This window comes from Protopterus annectens, chromosome 5.part0 (genome assembly GCF_019279795.1).
Source record: "Protopterus annectens isolate FY-2018-M chromosome 5.part0, PAN1.0, whole genome shotgun sequence".
NCBI lineage: Eukaryota > Metazoa > Chordata > Ceratodontiformes > Protopteridae > Protopterus > Protopterus annectens.
In genome coordinates, this window is record NC_056735.1 from 49,588,179 (window position 1) to 49,609,499 (window position 21,321).

At 41.7% G+C, this 21,321-nt stretch overlaps 1 protein-coding gene across 1 annotated transcript in view; it reads right to left on the reverse strand.

The window, feature by feature from the left end:
- Nucleotides 1–21,321, reverse strand: part of LOC122802482 (aquaporin-9-like) — a 117,075-nt gene that overhangs the window by 93,735 nt on the left and 2,019 nt on the right. The window contains exon 3 of the mRNA XM_044072129.1: nt 10,235–10,372. Within this exon, the coding sequence (XP_043928064.1) occupies nt 10,235–10,372 (138 nt within the window). The remainder of the gene's footprint in view (nt 1–10,234; nt 10,373–21,321) is intronic.

The window sequence follows — 21,321 nt, forward strand, 5'->3', positions numbered from 1 at the left end:
TTATTTTAATATTTCCTGTGCGATTGAAACTCTGGTGTTTATACAATAAACAAGGTTTCTATTTTCACGTGTTTTTATTATTGATTAAATATATTATTGTCCTTTAAAGACTTTTAACCTTTGAGACTTGTTGCATCTGGAAATACTGTCTATTTTTGTTCCACATGAATGGCCCTCACTGGTGAAGATTCGGGCTCCTTGGTTACTGGCCCAGAGGGGGAATGGGAACTTTGCATATTGTCGAGCAGTGGTGGGATATTAATTGAACTTCTGCAGCCTGTAGGCAATTGAAACTAAACGTGTGTGTACTCTCAGCAGCCACAAGGAAAACAGAATTTCATTTTCACAACAGTTTTATTTTGTTAGTTTAGTTGGGGAAAGCTGGCAAAAATGTCTGCAGAGGATTATGGTAAGCTGACAAAGAACCAGTTAGCCAAGGTGTGTAAAGCCAAAGGACTGGTGCATGCCAACCTAAAGAAGAAATGACTTTGGCCTTAATTGCAGCTCATATCGGCAACCAGGAGGATAACCAGTCTGGTGATGGGAACTTGCAACCCTCAGAAACACAGTTCACCTTTTTCCTCAGAGGACTAAATCCATCTGGAGTTAGAAAGATGAACTGGAGGCCAAATGTTTGGAATTTAGATAAGCGCTTGAAGGCTGAAGAAAATGAGAAACTGCTCCAACATGAGGGAGAGATGCAGACTCTTATCTGGGTCATGGAGTTAATGGGGAAGGGAATAACCAAATCCCGGAGGCAATAACAGTTCAGTAAATTTCTTCGAATGATTATTCATATCTTTGAAAAAGTATGCAAAGTAGGTATAATGTTGACCAAGGGCTCTGGGTATGGCTCCTGACTCCCTTACTCCATGGTAAAGCTATAACTGTCATTTCTAAATTGTCTGATATTATTGATTAAACTAGGTAAAAAATTGTTTCCAGACCACTCTTCTGTACTGACAGTGAACTGTTTTTTTTTTAAGACTACGACTTCCCTTGTTAACCTGGTCCAGCTAGGCAGTTTGTGACAAATTGGCCTCAGTCCTTGCCATCCAATTCCTTTGGCATTTTTACCATACTTGAGGCTCTCAAATCTACCTCGGACTTTCATCTCCTGTTTTCAGCAAGTCTTCTTTGGCCACTTCCAAGGGCAGTCAGCCTGGTTTGAGTTTACATATTTCAAGGCTTCCAGTTCATCTACATGTTAGGATAGAGCTGACTTAAAAGATCCAAGAATAATGGAATTGTCAGTTCTAATCACTTCTGATCACATTTATCTATATTATCACTGATCTCATTCATAACATTCCCTTGATTGGACAGATGTTCCCTTGTTTGGACAGATGTTCTATAGCAGCCACGCCATCTCTCACCAGCCATGGCATCTCTCACTTGTCTATTGTGCATATGGCTGGGGCAGAAGGTAGCCTTCTTTCACATCTACATTCAGGAGAATAGTTCAGCCTATTCTGTTACCAGTTATGCCCATTTTCCTGATCTTCAGGGCACTCTGCAAGTAGTTTATTCATTGACAGGAAGAGCTCACTACCCACAACTTAGCCACTCTGCGGCGTACTGAGTTCCTCTCACCTCGAACATTTGTATTATCTCCCTGCTGCTACTACCGATTGTGATCACAGCAGGGCTAAAGTGCTTGCTTTTCCTTACCTATAAGGACAAACCAACAACATTTCACTGTTGATTCTGTAATCATGAAGCAATATTTTACAGATGATAAGTTTGCATAGGTAATATAGAGGTTTTACTGTTTTTGCAAGTGTTAATTCTTTCATAAAATAAACGTTGCTGTACCATGGCAGATTCTATTTTAAAAGAGCAGCACAGGAATTTCAGTGATAGCCATACCTCTAAACCTCTTAAAGAACTCTGGACAAAGCCATAAAGTTAGACAAAGGCCAAAAAAGGAGGACAGTTTGTAAAAGTAATATTTAAAACCTTGATAGAACAGATTTTGCATTAGCATGAATTTTCTGAAGGGTTTGAAGTTAGAAAATGACAGACAGTTGAGTTTCAAACTTCAACCTTTAATAATTTGCCACAAACTTGTCAAAAAAAATAGATCACAAATACAAGGCAAAAATCTGAACATTCTGCGAAAGTCTGCACAGTTGAGACATGGCACTGCTAACAAGCAGTTCTGTGCAACTAATTCGCCAACAGTTCTGATGCAGGATGTCTGGCATTTTAGTGCTTTTTTCTACTAGACAGAAAGTAGAAGGGCAGGGGTAATCAAATGTTAAATTTTAGATGCTCTATTTCTAAAAATAGAAACATTGCTTCAGTCCCTCTGCCCACTCTTAAGATTACAATTGTACAATGGAAAGTTGTGGTGCAAAAAAAAAGACAGCCTCTCTAAAAAAATTTCCTATGGCAAGTATAGTTTTATGTACATTTGTGACAGCAGAAAAAGGTCTTATTTGCTATAAAACAGGAAACATGGTGGCTTAAGACACGTCTGGGACAGAAAATATTCTATCAAGTTTAATTTCAACATACCGACATATTTTAAACATACAAGGCTGCCCATCTCAATAGTCTGTTTTAGTGAATATTTGCAGAAACAGAACACGGAATGTAGAATTTTCTTCATGTTAATTTTAGAACAGAGCTAAGAGTCTGTCTCTCTCTCTCATGAAGTAATATCTTCTAATAGAAGCAGAGCTAAGAGTCTGTCTCTCTCTGTGTCGCTCTCATGAAGTAATACCTTCTAATAGAACAGAGCTAAGAGTCTGTCTCTCTCTGTGTCGCTCTCATGAAGTAATACCTTCTAAAAGACATGTTGAAGAATTGCCAAATCAAATTAGTCAGACTTGAAACCAAAAGATTTTCAAAATAATTTTCAGGCCAGGCAAATCTCAATCAGACTTGAAACCAAAAGATTTTCAAAATAATTTTCAGGCCAGGCAAATCATCAGAATTTAGACTGGAAAACATTACATGTTGCAGATCTAGAAGACCGTTGTTAGAGCTGGTATATTACATGTATAGGACTGTAAAAGCTATTTGGAGTTGCGCAAGTTGTCAAAACTATTAAAGTATAAACTCATAGGTACTATTAGATAAATCATGGTGAAAAATGTATTTGTGCTGTATGCTCTTCCTTAATCTTAACAGTCAAGGATGGTCGCCTCATCACCAATATGATCAAAATGATAGAGGGCAGATGTACTGGAGTAGTCTCATACAAAACACTAGTAACTGTCTGGTTCTAGAACACCACCCTCAAGATTGCCAACACCAGAGTCCAGAAAGGACAGGTACAGTAAGGGAAAAATCAAGTCATTGTCTGACACAGATTCCTATATTGTGTATGCTTGATGAAAAGTGATGGGACTGGTCAGACCAGGACTCAGGCTTCACTTCCAGGTGTAGAGTGACACCCCCCCCCCCCATTTGAAAGATAAAATGCAAACATTTGTCCTCTAAAATGGATCATAGAAGAAATTCATATCCTGCAGAAAGTTTACTTGACAATAAGTTTCAACGAGCCAAGGAAGTCACATCTATAAAATGTGATCAGAAAACAGTGCTATAAACAGGACAGTAAAGGAGTCAACCCATAGTCCCTTTTAGAGGACATGATGGATTAAAGCATGATCAGGACACATGATCTAAGTGCAAACACCTACACATTCACAGAGGTGTGGTACTGAACAAACTGGCAGCAACTAAATGGGGCACAGAAGTTTCTGTATAACTAAAACGTAAGACTGGCATTCTGCAAGTTTAAACAATGTGCTGCTAGCTGTGGGCAGGTCTTACATTCAACAGTGCCTTAGAGAAAGCTTACTAAATCACAGATCTCTCCGTTTACCCAGAGTAATGCAGACCTTTGCATGTACAGAATTTCCATTCCAGGACATCAGCATCATACCAATAGGGATCCATCATAAACACTTGGGGCCATCTCCCCTGACCCAAGATGTACCCATCTAGCCATAGGAGGATACAGGGTTTAGGGTCATATTATGCTTTTGACCTGATAGACCATTTGTAGTGTAGCCACACAATCCCCCACTGAATTTACCAGGACATGAAAATTCCCCCCACAGGATGAATTATCCTAAGACTTACTTTCATCCTTTTCCATAAGGGTTTTCAGAGACTAGACAAGACCGCAACAGAAAGGCTCAACTAGTTTTAACCCCATTTACATGTTAGGGTTTGAGGGATTAAACCACAGGTGTATTTACACTTGTCTATCTTGTCATCTAGGCTGCACTTAAGGGTCAGGAGCTACTATACTTTACATCTGGGGTTGTCTATTCCAGGGGGGTATTCATACCAAGATGTGAAGGAGACTGCATAGGCCTAGATCTATAGAGGCTCTGAAGGTGGTTTAAAGGTGGTCATTGCAGCTAAAGATGGACATGTCAAAGTCTCTAACAGGATTATATTTGTGGGGGGCATTGTGTGATAGCAGCATGGGTGCCTGGGTTTGCAAAAGGACAGTGCTACATTGTGTGGCATTTAGTTTGAGGTCATAGTCTCCAAGGACCACTTGTTTGTGCACATTGGGTCCTTTTAGAAAATCCATTGGCCATGTGGGGTATTTATAACAGATGACAGCCCCCAGTTTGCAACAGTCAGCCACAAATTCTGTGTCTGCTTTAACATCAGACAAATAGATACCAAAGAAAAGTGGTCCCACTACTGATCTCTGGGGCACACCTCTGGCAACTACTCTCTTGGTTGAGTGTATGCCTCCAACAGTAATAATCTGGGTTCTGTTAGTGAGCCACTGTGATGTCCAGCAGGTACTATTAAGTATTTACATTTAGGTGTGATTAGCTTATCAGTAATGCCAGAATGTGGACTGTATCAAAGGCTTTGGCCAAGTCCATGTACACAGTGTGAACTAACTTGTTCAAGTCTATTGTCTTAGTGAAGCATTCAAAAGTCTACCAGATGTAGGGGTCAGGATCTGCCTAACAAAACCAGACTGGTTTGGTCCAGGATTTAAAGACTGCCTATGTCTAAGATGAGTTCCATAACAGATGCGCTGCACTGTCTTCAGCCAGACATTTGGTGCTGACAAGACGACAGCCTGGCACATTATGCAGGCCTATCGAGTTAGAGTTCTCAGCCTTTGAGAGGGCTCCTTTGTTCTGAAAGGTGGTAGAAAGGATATGGGGGGGGTGGCATAAGCATACTAATGTGCTACTGCCAATTAGGTGGGGATGGGGGAGTTAAGCGTGAGCCAAAATGGGTTATGTTAGCCATGTCCGTGTCCTTGGTGGCGTGCTTTTCCATTAATTCAGGGCATTGCTGGTATCACCTCCGAGGTTTCTGGTATAGCTAAAGGCTGTGTGCTTATCCTTACCATTGGAGGTTATTCTCAGTTCATACTTGCATTTGGGCAGACTGTTAGCTAGAGGATTAACTAAGAATGTGGTGATTGTGATTTTTACTTTTCTTCCTCATAACTTAAGACAATCTTGTGAAACCCCAGTATTAAACCTGGCACTGTATTTATGCCTTACAAATATAGAGGCTTCAATGCAAGCCTGGAAGTAGGCATAGAACTTATCCATGAATAAGGCCCTGTGTGCTGTGGGCATTGGGGGACGAGAAGGGCGTTTTTGAATTTAATTTGGCCATTAGTTAGTTGGTGTAGATTTGCCTTGGGGTGATCTCTATAAACATGGAGGGCTTACAGGGAAACTTGGGCCTGGCAGTACACTGTGGTCAGATTTGGCAAGGAGTTCTGAACAAAAGAAAAAAAGGGGGCTTGGTTGAAGACAACCAATAGAATTTGAGCCCTTGTAAGGGTGTATAGAATTTGAGCCCTTGTAAAGGTGTAGACTGCTTAGTCTAAAAGAGTTAGCATTAATGAAGTCCAGGAATTATTGTGCATACTTAATTGTGGTAATATAGGTTCTCCAGCTTACGGAGGTGTAATTGAAGTCACCTAAGAGGATAGACCTGAGCTGTATAGTGAGGATTTTAATTTGTTTGTTTACATAAGCCTTGTGGCTTGCCAGGGAATTGGTGGGGGATGGTATATGGGTTGTGCTTTTCGTGGAAAGATGTGGAGGAGTTGAACTGAGATACTCACCCTCCAGCTAAACTTTCCAGTCTAATATTGGGTCTGTAGGAGTGGCAGCCATTAATCCATGCTATTGTTATTCTGAAAATATATGTTTCAGAAACTACACATATGTAATATTTTCCTGGGTTAGGAATGCCTGAAAGGAGTGCAGCTTTTGTTAAGGCTTCCATCACAGAGAAGTGTCAGGTTAATATTATTTTGAGTACCTATGTAGGTAATTTCAGGAGACCAATCTTGCCTTATCACAAAAAACAAACATGTTGAAGGAAAGTCTTGGCCAACATAAGCCACAAGGAAAAGATGCAGGCCATCCTTAGTAAAGAAGTTAGAGTTGTCAATCATGTCTTCCTTGGCTGACCTGAAAACAATTATGGTTGCCACCTTTTCAAATGGCCATAGTGGGACATTTTTGGGACACACATCAGATTTTACAGGCCGACACATACCCACGGTCAGTACAAAGGATAGAACTTTACTTTTTTGCCGAAATAAAAGCTTATTCTTGTAGCAGTTTAGTTGCTTATCCTGTTTCTTGTAACATTTAGGTATTTTAGATACAGAAATAACTATTTTATGCAACTATTACATAAAATAGTTATGTCCTACAATCTCAGGACATTTGCCATTTTTAATATTTTTGGTCAGGACATAACCGCCCAAAGAGGGACTGTCCCTCGCAAAGTGGGACAGGTGGTAACACTAAAAACAATCATTCGATCTTTGCTCAGCCTTACGAGTGGAGCATCTGTATGTCTAACTAGAGAGAGCCACCTGCTGCCAGATATTCAAAGTGTGGTCCTGCTGACTTAAGGGATTCTGCATGCCATTGTGACCCCTTTTTGTGTTAATGGTTTCAGATAGTGTTATGTTGGTTTAGATTTGGTGACGCCTGGTCACATGCAGGAGGTTGAGGGTTTAAACTGATTCTCATTGGTTCTTTAAGGCACTGCAACAGCATAAGATACTCACAGTATGCAGATGTTACATTAGGTGTGAACAGCTCACTGCATGCTACTAATTTAGCGACATCTAATTCCAGTTTAGTTAAATAGTTAAAGTATTTATATCTCCAAGAGATTTGCCTTTGGGTTAAATATGACCTTGCGGCAATCCTTACACTGCCTTAGGATACTGCATGGTGTAAGACTGGCAATAGGAGGAGGATCCAATCCATCGTCTCCTGATGAGCAGTGTTGCTGTATAATTGTTAGTGCTGACTAGAGAGGTCTGGAGACTAGAGGGGTCTGAGAAATAATACAAGTGAGAGGCCAGACTGGAGAAGTACAGAACCAGCCAGATGAGACGATGATTGCAGAAATCTACTCAAGTCAGCTCACTGTAGTGTAGCTCAGCAAACATCATTTTGATGGAGCATTCATAACCCACAGGCATTAGAAAAGGTACCTTTTAAATAGTACGAGACAGAGACAAAAGATTTACCCAAACAGTAAGCAGCATTCAAGAAAAACTATCCAGTGAGTAACAAGTGAAATCTAAAGCTCGAATGCTATAACCTACACAACACCTGCAGTAACTGGTCAGTCAGTTATAGCAAAATCACTACTTAAAATCAGGATAGGTAATATAGCCAGGCCAAACAGATTACTCAAATCAGAGCAAGTATCAGGCAGAGCAGGGAACAGTTCTGAATGAACATACATATGACCAATTTAACATAGGAAAAAATGTAGACCTAAAGGAGATATGTAAAAATAGCAGGTCCGTTCATATCTTCCACTGTGATATAGACGTGCAATGAAGTGCTTCAATCTACCAGGATATCTGCATGTTCTGGTTTTAACTGATTAGGTCTGTCAGACGCTGCAGTTTTCACAAGCCTATCAAAAAAATATAAAAAGCAGCGGTTTCCAGCTCAAAACAAAAAGCTCACAAGGGACAAAGCTGCAGTTACTGAAAGCAATGAGATAATAATAGATGTAAGGCCTTGGATTCTGCAACAGGGCAGGAGCTCACAAGGGACAAAGCTGCAGTTACTGAAAGCAATGAGATAATAATAGATGTAAGGCCTTGGATGCTGCAACAGGGCAGGAGCTCACAAGGGACAAAGCTGCAGTTACTGAAAGTAACGAGATAATAATAAATGTAAGGCCTTGGATGCTGCAACAGGGCAGGAGCTCACAAGTGACAAAGCTGCGGTTACTGAAAGCAATGAGATAATAATAGATGTAAGGCCTTGGATGCTGCAACAGGGCAGGTACAAGTGTAGCTGCATGGCTGCCAAACCCCTACATGTAGAGTTTTGCCTAAAAAGCCTCACTCCTCGTCACCTTTTGACTCATTTGCTTCCACTTGCGTCAGCCCACCAACCCATTCATTTCCCCGAGAGGAGAGTCAGGCAGACTATTGTCATGGAGACTGGTGCTACACCTCATTTGCTCCTCTTTAAAGGAGCATTGAGCATGGGGGGCTATTTGCAGAGAGTGCAGGATTTTTTCCCCCTTTTAAAAGGTTCCCCGACCTCCTGCACCATGGATGTAATGTCCACATGTGATTTTACATGCTGACTAGCTACAGAGAAGTCAGTAAAATAGTTAAAGGACTGGATGGGGTGGAAGCATACCTCTCAACTGTCCCTGATTTTGACTCAAATTTTAGTTCTGTGCCTCTTAATCCATCCTAAAACTAGTGACTTTTGGAGGAAAGATGATTAATTACACAATGAATAATGACAATAATTAAGAGTTATAGACTTTTTTTACTTCAGAAAATGTGTATTAATTCACATGCTCCAATTCCGTCAATGTTTCAAAAGTTAGTAGCACTAATATTAAGTGTCCCTGATTCTGTTGAAATTTGTCCCCGATTGGTTGAGAGGTCTGGGTGGAAGGACAGTTTGATCCAGGATTATTTGACCCCAATGCAATTGGATACACTTTCATATTAAAATTCCCATTTGTCTACAGGAATATTTATTGGACAGTTTGACCCCAATTAAAAATTTTACTACTTAATATTTTAATTAGGAATTGTACATAGAGATTTAATACATTTAACCTTTTAATGTGTGTTATTAATTTAATATCCAAATAAAAATGTTAAAAATCAAATCAGGAATTTTACATAGGAAGCGGACATACTTTACAATTATAAGAAATTAATATTTTATACAAAATGGCAGATAAAAAATTAATATTTTCTACAAATGGCAGACGTTTTAAACAGTTTCATAAGTTAGCTCATTAAGAAATGTCTGTTCTCTATGATTGTACCAGGTTACAGACCAGCAACGAGAATATATTGGCCCAATGACGGGTTATTTTCTGCACAACTGTGTATGATTGTTATAGGTTTTTGCTATTCTTGCAGTGTTATAAACTATTATAAAGCTTTGTTACAGATCTAGATATTTGTACCCAGTAGATTCAAGGGACTGAACCTGACCAGATGTTAAGATTATATGCGCATATGAAGAATTTGCAAGAGTATAACTACTAAAAGGGGGCAGCTGCATTTTGGGCTAATTAGACAATACATGCATACCCACCAACTAACCAAAACAGATGTGCTGTAATGCTGTAAAAATTAAAACCCATCTTCAGATCAAGTTGTTAGTACAGCTTCTACAGACCTCAATCAAGCACATTTATTCAACGAAGTTACCGATTTGTCAAATGAGTAAGAGAACTGGTCCGTCACAGACGTTTGTCAGCCACACAGCAGATGTAAATGCTATATATAGCAGATAAATGTTTTGGGAGACTGTCAGTAAAAGTCAGGACTGAATGCCCTGAGCAGACATCTTAACTGAACTGTTAAGATCTACTTGTAGTTCCAACTGGACCGGAAGACAAAGTACATATTTGAAATACTGCGGCAGATATTCAACAGTCCTCAAGTACAGAGTCTGACCTGTAACTGTATATGCTGGGCTCCAAAACCATAACAATTGTGAATTGGCTTTGTGAACCAACATAAGAGCCAATACATCAAAACAAAATGTTAACTATAACTTAAGGGATGGTAGTCCATTGTAAAGATGTTGAAGCCAAGTTAGATTTTGGAGAGATATTTGTATAGTCATTCAGACAAAGGACATGCAGTTTAGATGTGTTATTATATGGAGTGTGGTTTCCTGGTGCTGTCCATATATCCCTCCTCCTCCCCCAGGTTCACACAAAACAAGAAGGTTGATCTTACCATAGTAAAGGCCAAAGACAGTGACGGCTCCCAAGAAAGCCCCTGCAAACTGAGACACGCAGTACACTGGCAGCAACATCCATGTCATCCTTCCCAGTAGACACATAGCAAAGGACACTGCTGGGTTTAGGTGTGCACCTGCAACACAAAATATGAATCACCAGTTCACTCTGCTGCACTAGAAAAAGTGCCCTACTACATAACTAGAAACAAGTTCATGCAATTCACAATATGAAAATGGGGTACCTGCTGCAAAGTCTCACGACTGCACAAAGAAACATTTAGCAAATAGAACAGGATGCATCTACAGCTGCAGTATCCATATCATATCTACATCGGCATTGCATGCAGTCTTCTGAATATGTACAGACATAGCCACACCATAGAATTCAAATGTACTTATGCAGACAAAAATCTCCATGCTTTAAATCTTGGAGAGCACCATACCTCAACGTCTTAATACAAAATATTTGGACAAAGCTAAAAATAATGGGGGGACAAAAGCCCAGAAGTAATGACAGATTTTAAATATTGCTCTTATAAGCTTAGAAAGTTGTTAGAATATAGGTTGTGCATGGACATGCATTTTTGAAGGATATGAAGTCTGAAACTCAACTGTCTGCTATTTATTGACTTCAGTCCTCAATGATTTTCCTGAAAACCACAGATTTTATAATTAACAGACCAAACATATGAAACAAAAATCTGGACATTCTGTGAAAATCTGTAGTTTAGAGGTATAGAGAACACACACTTCCCAGTTAGACTTTACTGGAACTGTGTAGCTGGTTTAAGTTCTAATCCTCCCCCATACAGACAAAAGTCACAGGTTTCAGTTCTTGTATACCTCAACAACTAGATAACATTCATTTACTAGAAATAGTAAAATCAAGTGCTCCAGCACAAGAGCTCCAGTACTTAGTAATGGTGTCCATCCCTCCCGACATAACTAAAGGTCAGTTCCCTGTACTTTCCTCTATTAACCTGGCGAACTTGGCATTCTGAGGCAACATAGCAACTCCCTCATGTACACTGACAACCCTTTCCTCTTATCCCCCAACACTCAGACTTGAGAGATGCACTTATATATCCAAATTGGAAGCCACGCACTCTCCAGCCAAGACTGGAATAGCTGGTCAAGAGGAGGTCAACACCTACACCACACCACATTGAACACACAGCCCTCCAGAACACACACCATCACATAAAAAGCACAAACCACACACCCACCTTCACGGAGGCTCTCAGCAGAAATCTACCCAAACAGCAGAAACCTCCAAAGCAGAAATGCACTTTACCACAACAACACAGCACAAATCACAAGCCACATAGTTCACCTACACAGTGTGCTCCTCAACCTAAGCCCCTAAGGCAAAACAGCTTGTCTAATACACTAATCATAGGTAATCACAAGACACATAGGTTGAGGAGCACACTGTGTAGGTGAACTAAGCCCCTAAGGCAAAACAGCTTGTCCAATACACTAATCATAGGTCACTTGATAGTGAGGCACACTGATGTCCCACTGACTAAGTTGAATAAGGAGAAGATAACAGTCAACTGTCCATCAGGTGCCAGAGTCTGACAACATATGGACTCGGGTCACTCCACAACAAGTACAAGTATGACTCTGTCACTGACCATGTGGGTGTGAATGACCAGAGATGCACCTCCCTGGACTACATGGAGACATGTTAGAGCTCTCAGATTATGTGGCCCAGGGAGGTATTACCCTAGCCCTGAGCAGCATCCTGTCACCCAGAAGGATACTGCAGTACAAACAGAAAAAAAGGGTTGACTTCAACAACTGGCAAAGTTTCTGGTGTCATTCTAAGGGGATCCAGTATCTGTCTGCTTGGGATGACATGATCGACAGACCAATGCTTTGCCAGAGATGACCTGCATCTGTCACCCCTGGGTTTTCGGGTACTGGTCAATGCTCTTGCCACCCCTATAGTGCCTTTTTTAGACATGTTCCAAAGACCACAATTACCACCATAACAGCTATAAATAAATGCAATCTGATGGTCATGCTGCTCAGTGCTAAACGTCTAAATTTTAAGATGCACTCGCTCAAAGCACTCCTCAAAATGGAGAACATAGACATTTGGGCTTTAATGGAGACCTGGTTTAAAGCAACAAAGCAACCCTGCACTACCAGGCTATAACCCATTCCACACCTCTGCCTCAGAACATGGAATGAAGCTTCAAAGATGGTGGTGTCACCATATTCATAAAGGATATGCACACCTCTAGTAGCCCAGCATAACGCATCCAAGATACTCCAGGCACAACTAACATTGGGCAAAACACCGATTCAGGTCGCCAACCATGTCCCAAGACTCTCATGCCACATTCCCAAGTGCCTTGGAAACTATTAAGATCCTACCCAACACTTTCATACTAGGTGACTTTCAGCTACTCCATCAACTGGGAAAACTACTCATGCACCAATGTACTGGCCCAGTGCTTCCTGGAATTCATCATTTCCAATGCCCTGGATCAGCTCATTCTTACCCCCACTAGAGGAAGCAACATCCTTGACATGGTTACTACTAACATGGGCAACAGTTCTACATCAGTAGGTTAGATCAGACCACAAACTAACTAATCACCATGAAAATCCACATCTCACCTACACCCCTCACAAAAGGTATGCACCATGAAAAAAACTCCTCCAAAGCTGACTTTGTACTCCTAAAAACAGAGGTGGCCAACTTCATGGCACCCATGCCAATGGAAAATAGATGCGACTGCTGAATCCCACAAATACATAAATGCATGGAACTAGGCATACCTAACAGAACCAAGACACTCTCCTCCAAAAAAGAAGGAACCCAATCTGGTGGTCCCCTACCATTAATAAACTCTACAGCAGAAGGAAGAAAAAAAACTGTTGCAGAAAAAGGTGAAAAATTCCCATATTAGCCTTAACAAAAAGTTGAGATCCCTCATCAAAATCCCCAGTGCCACCTATGAAGGCAGAATTGCAGCAGACACAAAAAAACAACCACAAAGCCTTCTATAGCTACATCAAGAATCTCCATGGTAATACCCAGATTTGCTCTGAGTTACTGCACAATGGTACCTCCTATACTGAGCCAACAGATATTACCAACATACTGGCCGACAGATTCAGTACCAACTTTACTCCTCTCTCATAGGTTGGTAATAGGCTATCGGCCCTAAGGCCTATGCAACCTAGCCATAACAATTCCCTCGAAATTTTTTCCCACAATATTTACTTCTCTGGGCCCCTGTCTAGGAGGGCGACTGACATTATTCCCTGGGGTGAATTTCCTATCTCCCATCCAATCATCAAGGTTCCTTTTGAAGAGGGCCAATGAGGTGCTCTGCTTGACATGTATGGACAGTCTATTCCAGAGTATGGGGAGTCTCTGGGTCAGGAATCTATCCCTCCAGCATGTTTTGTTCATTGTGATAAGGTTTAGATCCCTGGAGTGTGCGGCTCTGAAGGATTGGGATTTCTTTAAGTGGAGCATGTCCAACAGCTCAGGGTTTGACATGGCCTTGTATGTTAAGCAGAGATCACCTCCGAGTAGACGATATGCCAGAGTATAGCTGGAGTTTTTTTTAGATGGTCAGCATATGGCATCTGCTTTAGGCATGTGGTTCTTTTAGTGAGGTATTTCTGTGGCCTTTCCAGCTGTTGCAGATGTCTTGTGAGGTACATACCAAATGGGGCATTATACTCTATAATGGGTCTAATGAGGGATGAGTACAGTGGGACAATGACCTCCTTTTTTCTGGATGAAAAGCCCTTAGTGATGAGGTGTGCCACGTAGAAGGATTTCCTGACCGTTGTGGTGATGTGGCTATCGAAAGTGAGACCACTGTCCACTTGTGTCCCTAAGTCTCTCATCACACTTTCGATATTTAGTGTCCTGCCACCTATGTGGTAGTTCATGGGTACATGTTTTTTTCCAAAGGGGATGACTATACATTTCTTGACATTAAGCTTGAGCCCATGGCTCTGGCACCAGGCATCTGTTTCTGTAAGGCCCTTTTGTAGAATATCCACATCATTTGGGGATTCAATAATGGCTCCCAGTTTGCAGTCATCTGCAAACTTCATTAGCCAGATTCCCTTAGTGTTGGCCTGTACTTCAGAGAAGTAGATGCCAAACAAGAGTGGCCCCAGGACTGAACCCGGAGGTACTCCACTTGTCTGGAGCTGGATTTGGAGTCTGCTACTTTTACAATCTGGGTTCTGTCTGTAAGCTAGTTGGCAACCCATCAAGTGATGTAGGGATTTATGCCCAGCTTAGTAAGTTTATCTATGATTCCAGAGTGGGGGATGATGTTGAAGGCCTTGGTGAGGTCCAGATAGGCTGTGTGGACCTCCTTGCCCTCGTCTACAGCTCTGGAGAATGACTCTAAGAAGTCAATCAGATTCAGGAGACAAGATCGGCCCTTCACAAACCCAAACTGGGTGGGGTCCAGTGTCTGGAGGTTGCCAATGTCTTTGTTTATAAGTTCCATGCCCTTGCAGATCAAGCTTGTCAGACTGATGGGACGGTAGTTCCCGGGATCCAAGTGGATCCTCCCTTGTGGAGCGGGATAACTATAGCTGTGCGCCACTCAGTGGGCACGAAGCCTGAGGTGTGGCTATGATTAAACATGACACTCAGTGGTGTGCCAGTTCATTTTGTAGTTCATGTAGTACACAGCCTGGGATGTCATCTGGTCCCATGGATGCTGTATTCTTAGCTTTGGAGAGTGCTGTTTCTACCTGTGTGACTGTGATTATCGGAATTTGGCAATCTTTTGGTATTGAGATGGGCCCTTTAGGGGGTGAGAGGGGAGTGAAGTTGGCACTAAATCAATCTGCCAGGATATTGGCAATATCCTTGGGATCAGTAATATTTAATGCCATTCTGAAAAGGGCCAATCTCAATACGGGAAGATTGCCAGGTACCTGGCATTACTGCAGCACAGGTTAAAGCTGCATTGTCCAAGGCCATGGATGCAGCTTCCATGGGACCAGACAATATCCTGGCTGTGTTCTACATGAAATACAAGTGAATTGGCACCACATCTGTGTGCCCTGTTCACTCATAGCCTCACCTCAGGCTTTTTCTTTACTGAATGGCACACTGCTACAGTCATCCCCCTCCATAGAGGAGGAGAGGGGCTACAGACCCTGGAAATTATTGCCCCATTAGCCTGACGAGTCCGATATGTAAGGCTATGGAGCACATCATCATGGACCTAATTAATAAGGCTATAGGGAACCTCCAAAACTCTAGATCCCACGCAATTTGGTTTTGTGAAAGGTAGATCATGCCTGCTCAACCTGGTTGACTTCTTTGAATCAGTCACCAGAGCTGTGAACAAGGGTAAGGCAGTTCATACAGCCTACCTTGATCTGGCCAAGGCCTTTGATACCATTCCTTCCTCAGGAATTGTTGATAAACTCACCAAACTAGGCATCAACCCCTGTTATTGTTAGGTAGGTTGCAAATTGGCTCACAGATAGAACCCACAGTGTGAAAGTAGTGGACCCTCCTGTTTGGCATCTACTTCTTAGAAGTCCAGGCCAACACTGAGGGACTCTGGCTGACCAGGTTTGCAGATGACTGCAAGCTGGGAGCCATTAATTCCTCAAGTGATGCAGACATCCTACAGAAAGGCCTCACTGAGACCAAGGACTGGTGTCAAAATCACGGCCTTAAGCTTAATGCCAAAAAATGCATAATCCCCTTTGGGAAAAGCTCAGTTCCCACTGATTTCCACATCGATGGGAGCCCACTGAACACTGAAGGCATTATAAGATTTGGGGACATGGGTTGACAGTAACCTCTCCAACCACCACATTGCCACTGTGATCAGAAAGTCCTATATGGCACATCTCATTACCAAGGGTTTTGCATCAAGGAAGAAATAGGTAATCATTTCTCTCTACTCTTCCCTCATAATGTCCCATTTGGCATGTACCGCACTACCACCTGCAACAGCTGTAGAGGCCACAAAAGTACCTCACGGAGAGGATCCTAGGCACATGTCCTACTCGGACAGTCAAAAACCCCCCCCAGCTATTCTTGGTTTCATCATCTACCAAGGGGTGACGTCGGCTCGGCTTACAAAGCCATGTCTGACCCAGCTCCGTTAGAAATTCTACATCTAAAGAAATCCCAATCCCTCCACACCACATGCTCCAGAGACCTCAACTTCATTACCACAATCAACAGAACATGCTGTAGGGACAGGTTCATAACCCAGAGACTGCCCATGCTCTGGAATAGACTTACAATACCAAATCCACGGAACCACAAGTATTGCAGGTGCAAAAGCTAAACCAATAATAACTCAAAAACAAAAAAGGCGGCCAACACCAGATAGTGAAACAGTGCAAAATTTAAATGCGACACCTCCATCATAGTAATGTGAACCCACACTACAAAACTGAAATCAGATCGGTTTCGGCATCACCAAGCCTTCATAAGTGGGTTCACACTACTATGATGGAGTTGTCACATTGAACTTTGCAATATTTCACCATCTGGTGCTGGCCGTCTTTGTTTCTGGAATAGACTTCTCATGCATGTCAAGCAGAGCACCTCACTGGCCCTCTTAAAGAGAAATCTTGATGAGTGGACGGGAAATAAAGTTCACCCTGGGGATCACTCCAGTGGCTCTACTTGATGAGTCACTGGGAACCAATGTCGGGCAGCACAATGCCGGGGCACTTCTACGGGCTAGGCTTGTAAAGGCTCCAGGGCCATTAGCCTAGTACACACCTATGAAGAGGACAGCATACCATCCTCAACATTTTTTAGTATTTAAATAGCTATAGGTAGCATAAGTTTTGTGCTGCAAAATGAATGCTTGATGTACAATGCCTAGATTCTTCTGCTCTGGTCACTTCAGAAGTTCTGGTACCATGGTAACAAGTTGTTAATATTAACTGGATTGCAGAATATGCAAAAACCCTGCATCAACCCAATAGATAAGGATGCACTGCAATTAACATTCACTGTTCAATTCAAACCAAGTTGCCCACATTTTCATAGGGAAATTTAGATGGCAATATATTTTTTTGCATAAACAGACAACTAGAAGAGGGTGCTAAGTGGACTTCCTGATGAATGCATTTCTCAGAAAGGTGACTACATTACACCTTTCTGTGTAGTAGTGACTCACACTTATGGTTATTTTTCTACCGTACTGGGGAGCTGCAAATACATGAAGTAGAATCATGACAAAAACTAACCGTGACCATGTCCTACACTCCACCAAACCACCATTTTACTTAGCCTCCCTGCCTGTACTGTTAAAAAAAGGTTGCTCCTTTTCTTGGGGAGGGGTGAGAAACTTCAGTTATACACGAATACAGCAAGGAGGTTAGCTAGTGTTGTGAGTAAATATAGTCATATACAGAGAAGCAATGCACTTACTGCTTCAAGGCTACATAGAGCTGCAAGAGAAGGATCTCTTCAAAATGACCCATGTGCTGAAGGAATGAACTAGCTAAGGTGTACATCTGTCACATGTAAAGTGATGAGATACCACAATGTCAGGTTAGTGGACAGGCAATGCATTTAGGGGAAGCAGTGCAGATTCTTGATTCTTCTGAATCATGAACAGGTATGGTTTCAGGTCACTTTGTGAGACTGCAGGTATGAATTCAGTGTCCTGCAGTTCTAAACTGTGAATATTTGCAGATGGGGGGGCTCAAATAAGGAGAGGTAATATAACCTTCCAAATGGGCACCTTAGTCCTCAGAAAGGCCACCTTTCTACAGAATGAAGCAGTGAATTCCAGGCTGGGCATCTTTAAGATGCAGTGAATTCTAGACTCCCAGTCATCAGGAGTGGAAGTACTGTGATACTCCTGTCAAGGAATCAACTCTGAAGAAAGTTGGTCTCATCCCCCCACCCCTCCAGCCAGTTCTTGCTTGGATGGCTGGTGTCTGCTCAAAAGAAGTGGGCATGAAACCTATGAGGGTTTGATGGTTGACAAACAAAACAGGAAGTAGAAGATACAATGCACTTTTAAGGTATACCTTGTGGGAGGATGCACTTTTAAGGTATACCTTGTGGGAGGATGCACTTTTAAGGTATACCTTGTGGGAGGATGCACTTTTAAGGTATACCTTGTGGGAGGATGCACTTTTAAGGTATACCTTGTGGGAGGATGCACTTTTAAGGTATACCTTGTGGGAGGATGCACTTTTAAGGTATACCTTGTGGGAGGATGCACTTTTAAGGTATACCTTGTGGGAGGATGCACTTTTAAGGTATACCTTGTGGGAGGATGCACTTTTAAGGTATACCTTGTGGGAGGATGCACTTTTAAGGTATACCTTGTGGGAGGATGCACTTTTAAGATATACCTTGTGGGAGGATGCACTTTTAAGGTATACCTTGTGGGAGGATGCACTTTTAAGGTATACCTTGTGGGAGGAATGTTAAGACCATCAAGTGAAATAAGTGGAATCATTTTTGGTAGTTGATCTTAAAAACCAGAAGGGGAAGAAAAGGAGAAGACCACCAGGACTTCTGAAATTCACTGCACATCTAGAACCCTTGCGTACATCGAAAATTCAAGCCACAGGACAAACCAAATACATAAAGCACAGAGATGTAAAGAAAATATCTGAGCAAAGCAGGAGAGGAGCAAGATAGCTTCACCTCTTTGGTTACTACAAAAACAGATCAATCAATTAAAATACATTAAGAAAACAGTTAAAAGCAGTTTAAAACTTCAGGTCACTAATAAATGTCAAAAAAAAAAATCTAACTAGATATAATTACCAAAACCTGGGTTTAAATAGGTCACAGTTGCTGTAGAATATACAATACAGAGACAGCCTCATTTTTACTTAGAAGTAAGGGTTCCTAGTAGATGTTATTTAAAACATTGACTGAGGTCTTTGCATTGCAACCTTCATCCCAGACGTTTAAAGGTGACTGGATTTGGTATGATCTTCCAATAATTTTCTGTATGTAATTATTTTGCATTGCTACTTGCAATATGCTTTGCTCTGGTGCTAAGCAAGGACTGGGTAGATTAAATAATTCAAACTGAACCATAATCTTGTGAGTGGTGGCAAAAACTGATCTGCGGTGGAGAACCTGTATTAACACAGTAAAATGGATGAACTGTCCTCAGAGACCACACTTTGCAGTATTCCGCCTACAGACATGAAGTCAGCATTGGGGGGGGGGGTATACTAAGGGGAAAAAAAAGCAATCTGCAGTACTATGGCCCAACCCAGCTTGAAGGAGCATGGGATACAGTACTCCCATGCCTGTGTGCAGGAATGATAAGTCTGTGCACAGGACTGTCTTGAAGGAGCAACCCCTCCCCTAGTGTGGGACAATCTGGGGTACAGCTGTAGCATAGCAGGGGTGAGCAAAGATTCATGGTCTTAACTTGAGCTAGCAGCAATAGGATAATACAAGGAAACAGAGCGATGTAGCAATACTTCCACAAGACAATAGGATGGTTTATCGATTTGTTGGAGAAGGGTAGTGAACTCACAGATTTGTAGTCAAAGTTATTTTATGCTATCTACTTATGTGGCACAGTTGCCTTTATGGCACACTATTATTAAATAAGAATGTTGAGGGGCAAATTCAGCAGAATGTAGGATAGTAACAGGGGCCTAAGGAAAAGAGGCAATCTAGCTACACAGTTATACCTCACTGGTTATGCAGGGGCAGAATCAGTACAGTGAATGATGTTCCATTTCCTAGAAACAGCTGAAGGAGTTGCAGGGCTCTTTGTAAACTGACTTTGCGAGTGCCCCTACTAAAGTCGACGGAATGTTACCACCTTATGGGCTTTGTGTTTAAGGCCATGGTTAAATAGACTGACCAGAGCAAGCCATCAGCCAATATTTATTTTTTAGCTTGTGCAAGCAGATTTGGTCAGTCAGCCACTTCATTTGGCAGCTGAAGAAGCCCAATGTAGTGTGTGTAAGCCCAATGCAGTGTGCAAGCCCAATGCAGTGTGCGTTTTACAGGACATTGTCACACACAGCAACTAGAAGTCCTTGGTGCCATTTAGACTGGTGGGGTAGAATATACTTTCCTTCATAGATGCCATTGTACATCATAATTGGGAATATACATTAATAGAAAATCCTTCAGTCACAAACACGATGGCAATCAGCAAGTCTTTTGAAAAAAAGCTCAGTCTCAAAAGACTGAGAAAAATGATTTGCAAGTGGGCATGGCACACAGATGGTAAATTCGTGCATTGGACAAAATTACATTCCCTCTACCAAGTCATCTAATATCTTCATTTCTTTTTCACTTCTTTACAGTGATGTATGCAGCTAGAACTACTAGAATCCCACATACGTCCATGTTATTTGAAGATTGCTCATTTCACCAGGCCTGCAAAGATTGGGGGGGGGGGGTCAGCTAGCAGCCTTTTGATGTGGAATTCACTTTTCTGAAATGGTCTGGCATTCTACAGACTTAACACCTTGCCTTTCTACCATTTGTTTAATTATTTATATGCTAGTAGAGAAAAATCATGGTAGTATGCAGTACAAGGCTATCATGTGGAAATAATTGCTCATCATTAACACTACACACTGTGGATGTAGTTTTAAACAGCACTACTGACATTGTACTGGAAACTGTGAGGGTGAACCAAGTAGTGAGCCATTGAACAAAAGCAGTTTACAGTCAAGTCTGTGCACATTTACCTATAGTTAGGAGGTTTGGGTAATGACAGAAAGCTGGTGTGGATACAAGAGGCAGAAATTAGGCTTTTTTTTGCAAGGTAGCCTGGTTCACTTATACAAGAACTTGAGGAACTCAGCAATTGTAATACCTTTAGATACAGCCACTGCTCCCCCTAGGTTCAGAGGGGGTTAAAATTATTAAGACAGCTGGGAATATGGCCCCTTAGCACATTCCATTCAAGGCACAATCCTCTGGGACATGTCACACTCAGTTTCTGTCTGTCAACTTACCCAGAATGCCTTAGCAGTACCACATGAGTTGGAGACGACAGGATACAGTTAAGAAAAATGGAGGATATTAAAATGCTTCTACAATTCTACACCCGAGGACCAAGTCTTTTACTTTCATGATGTTTCAAAACTG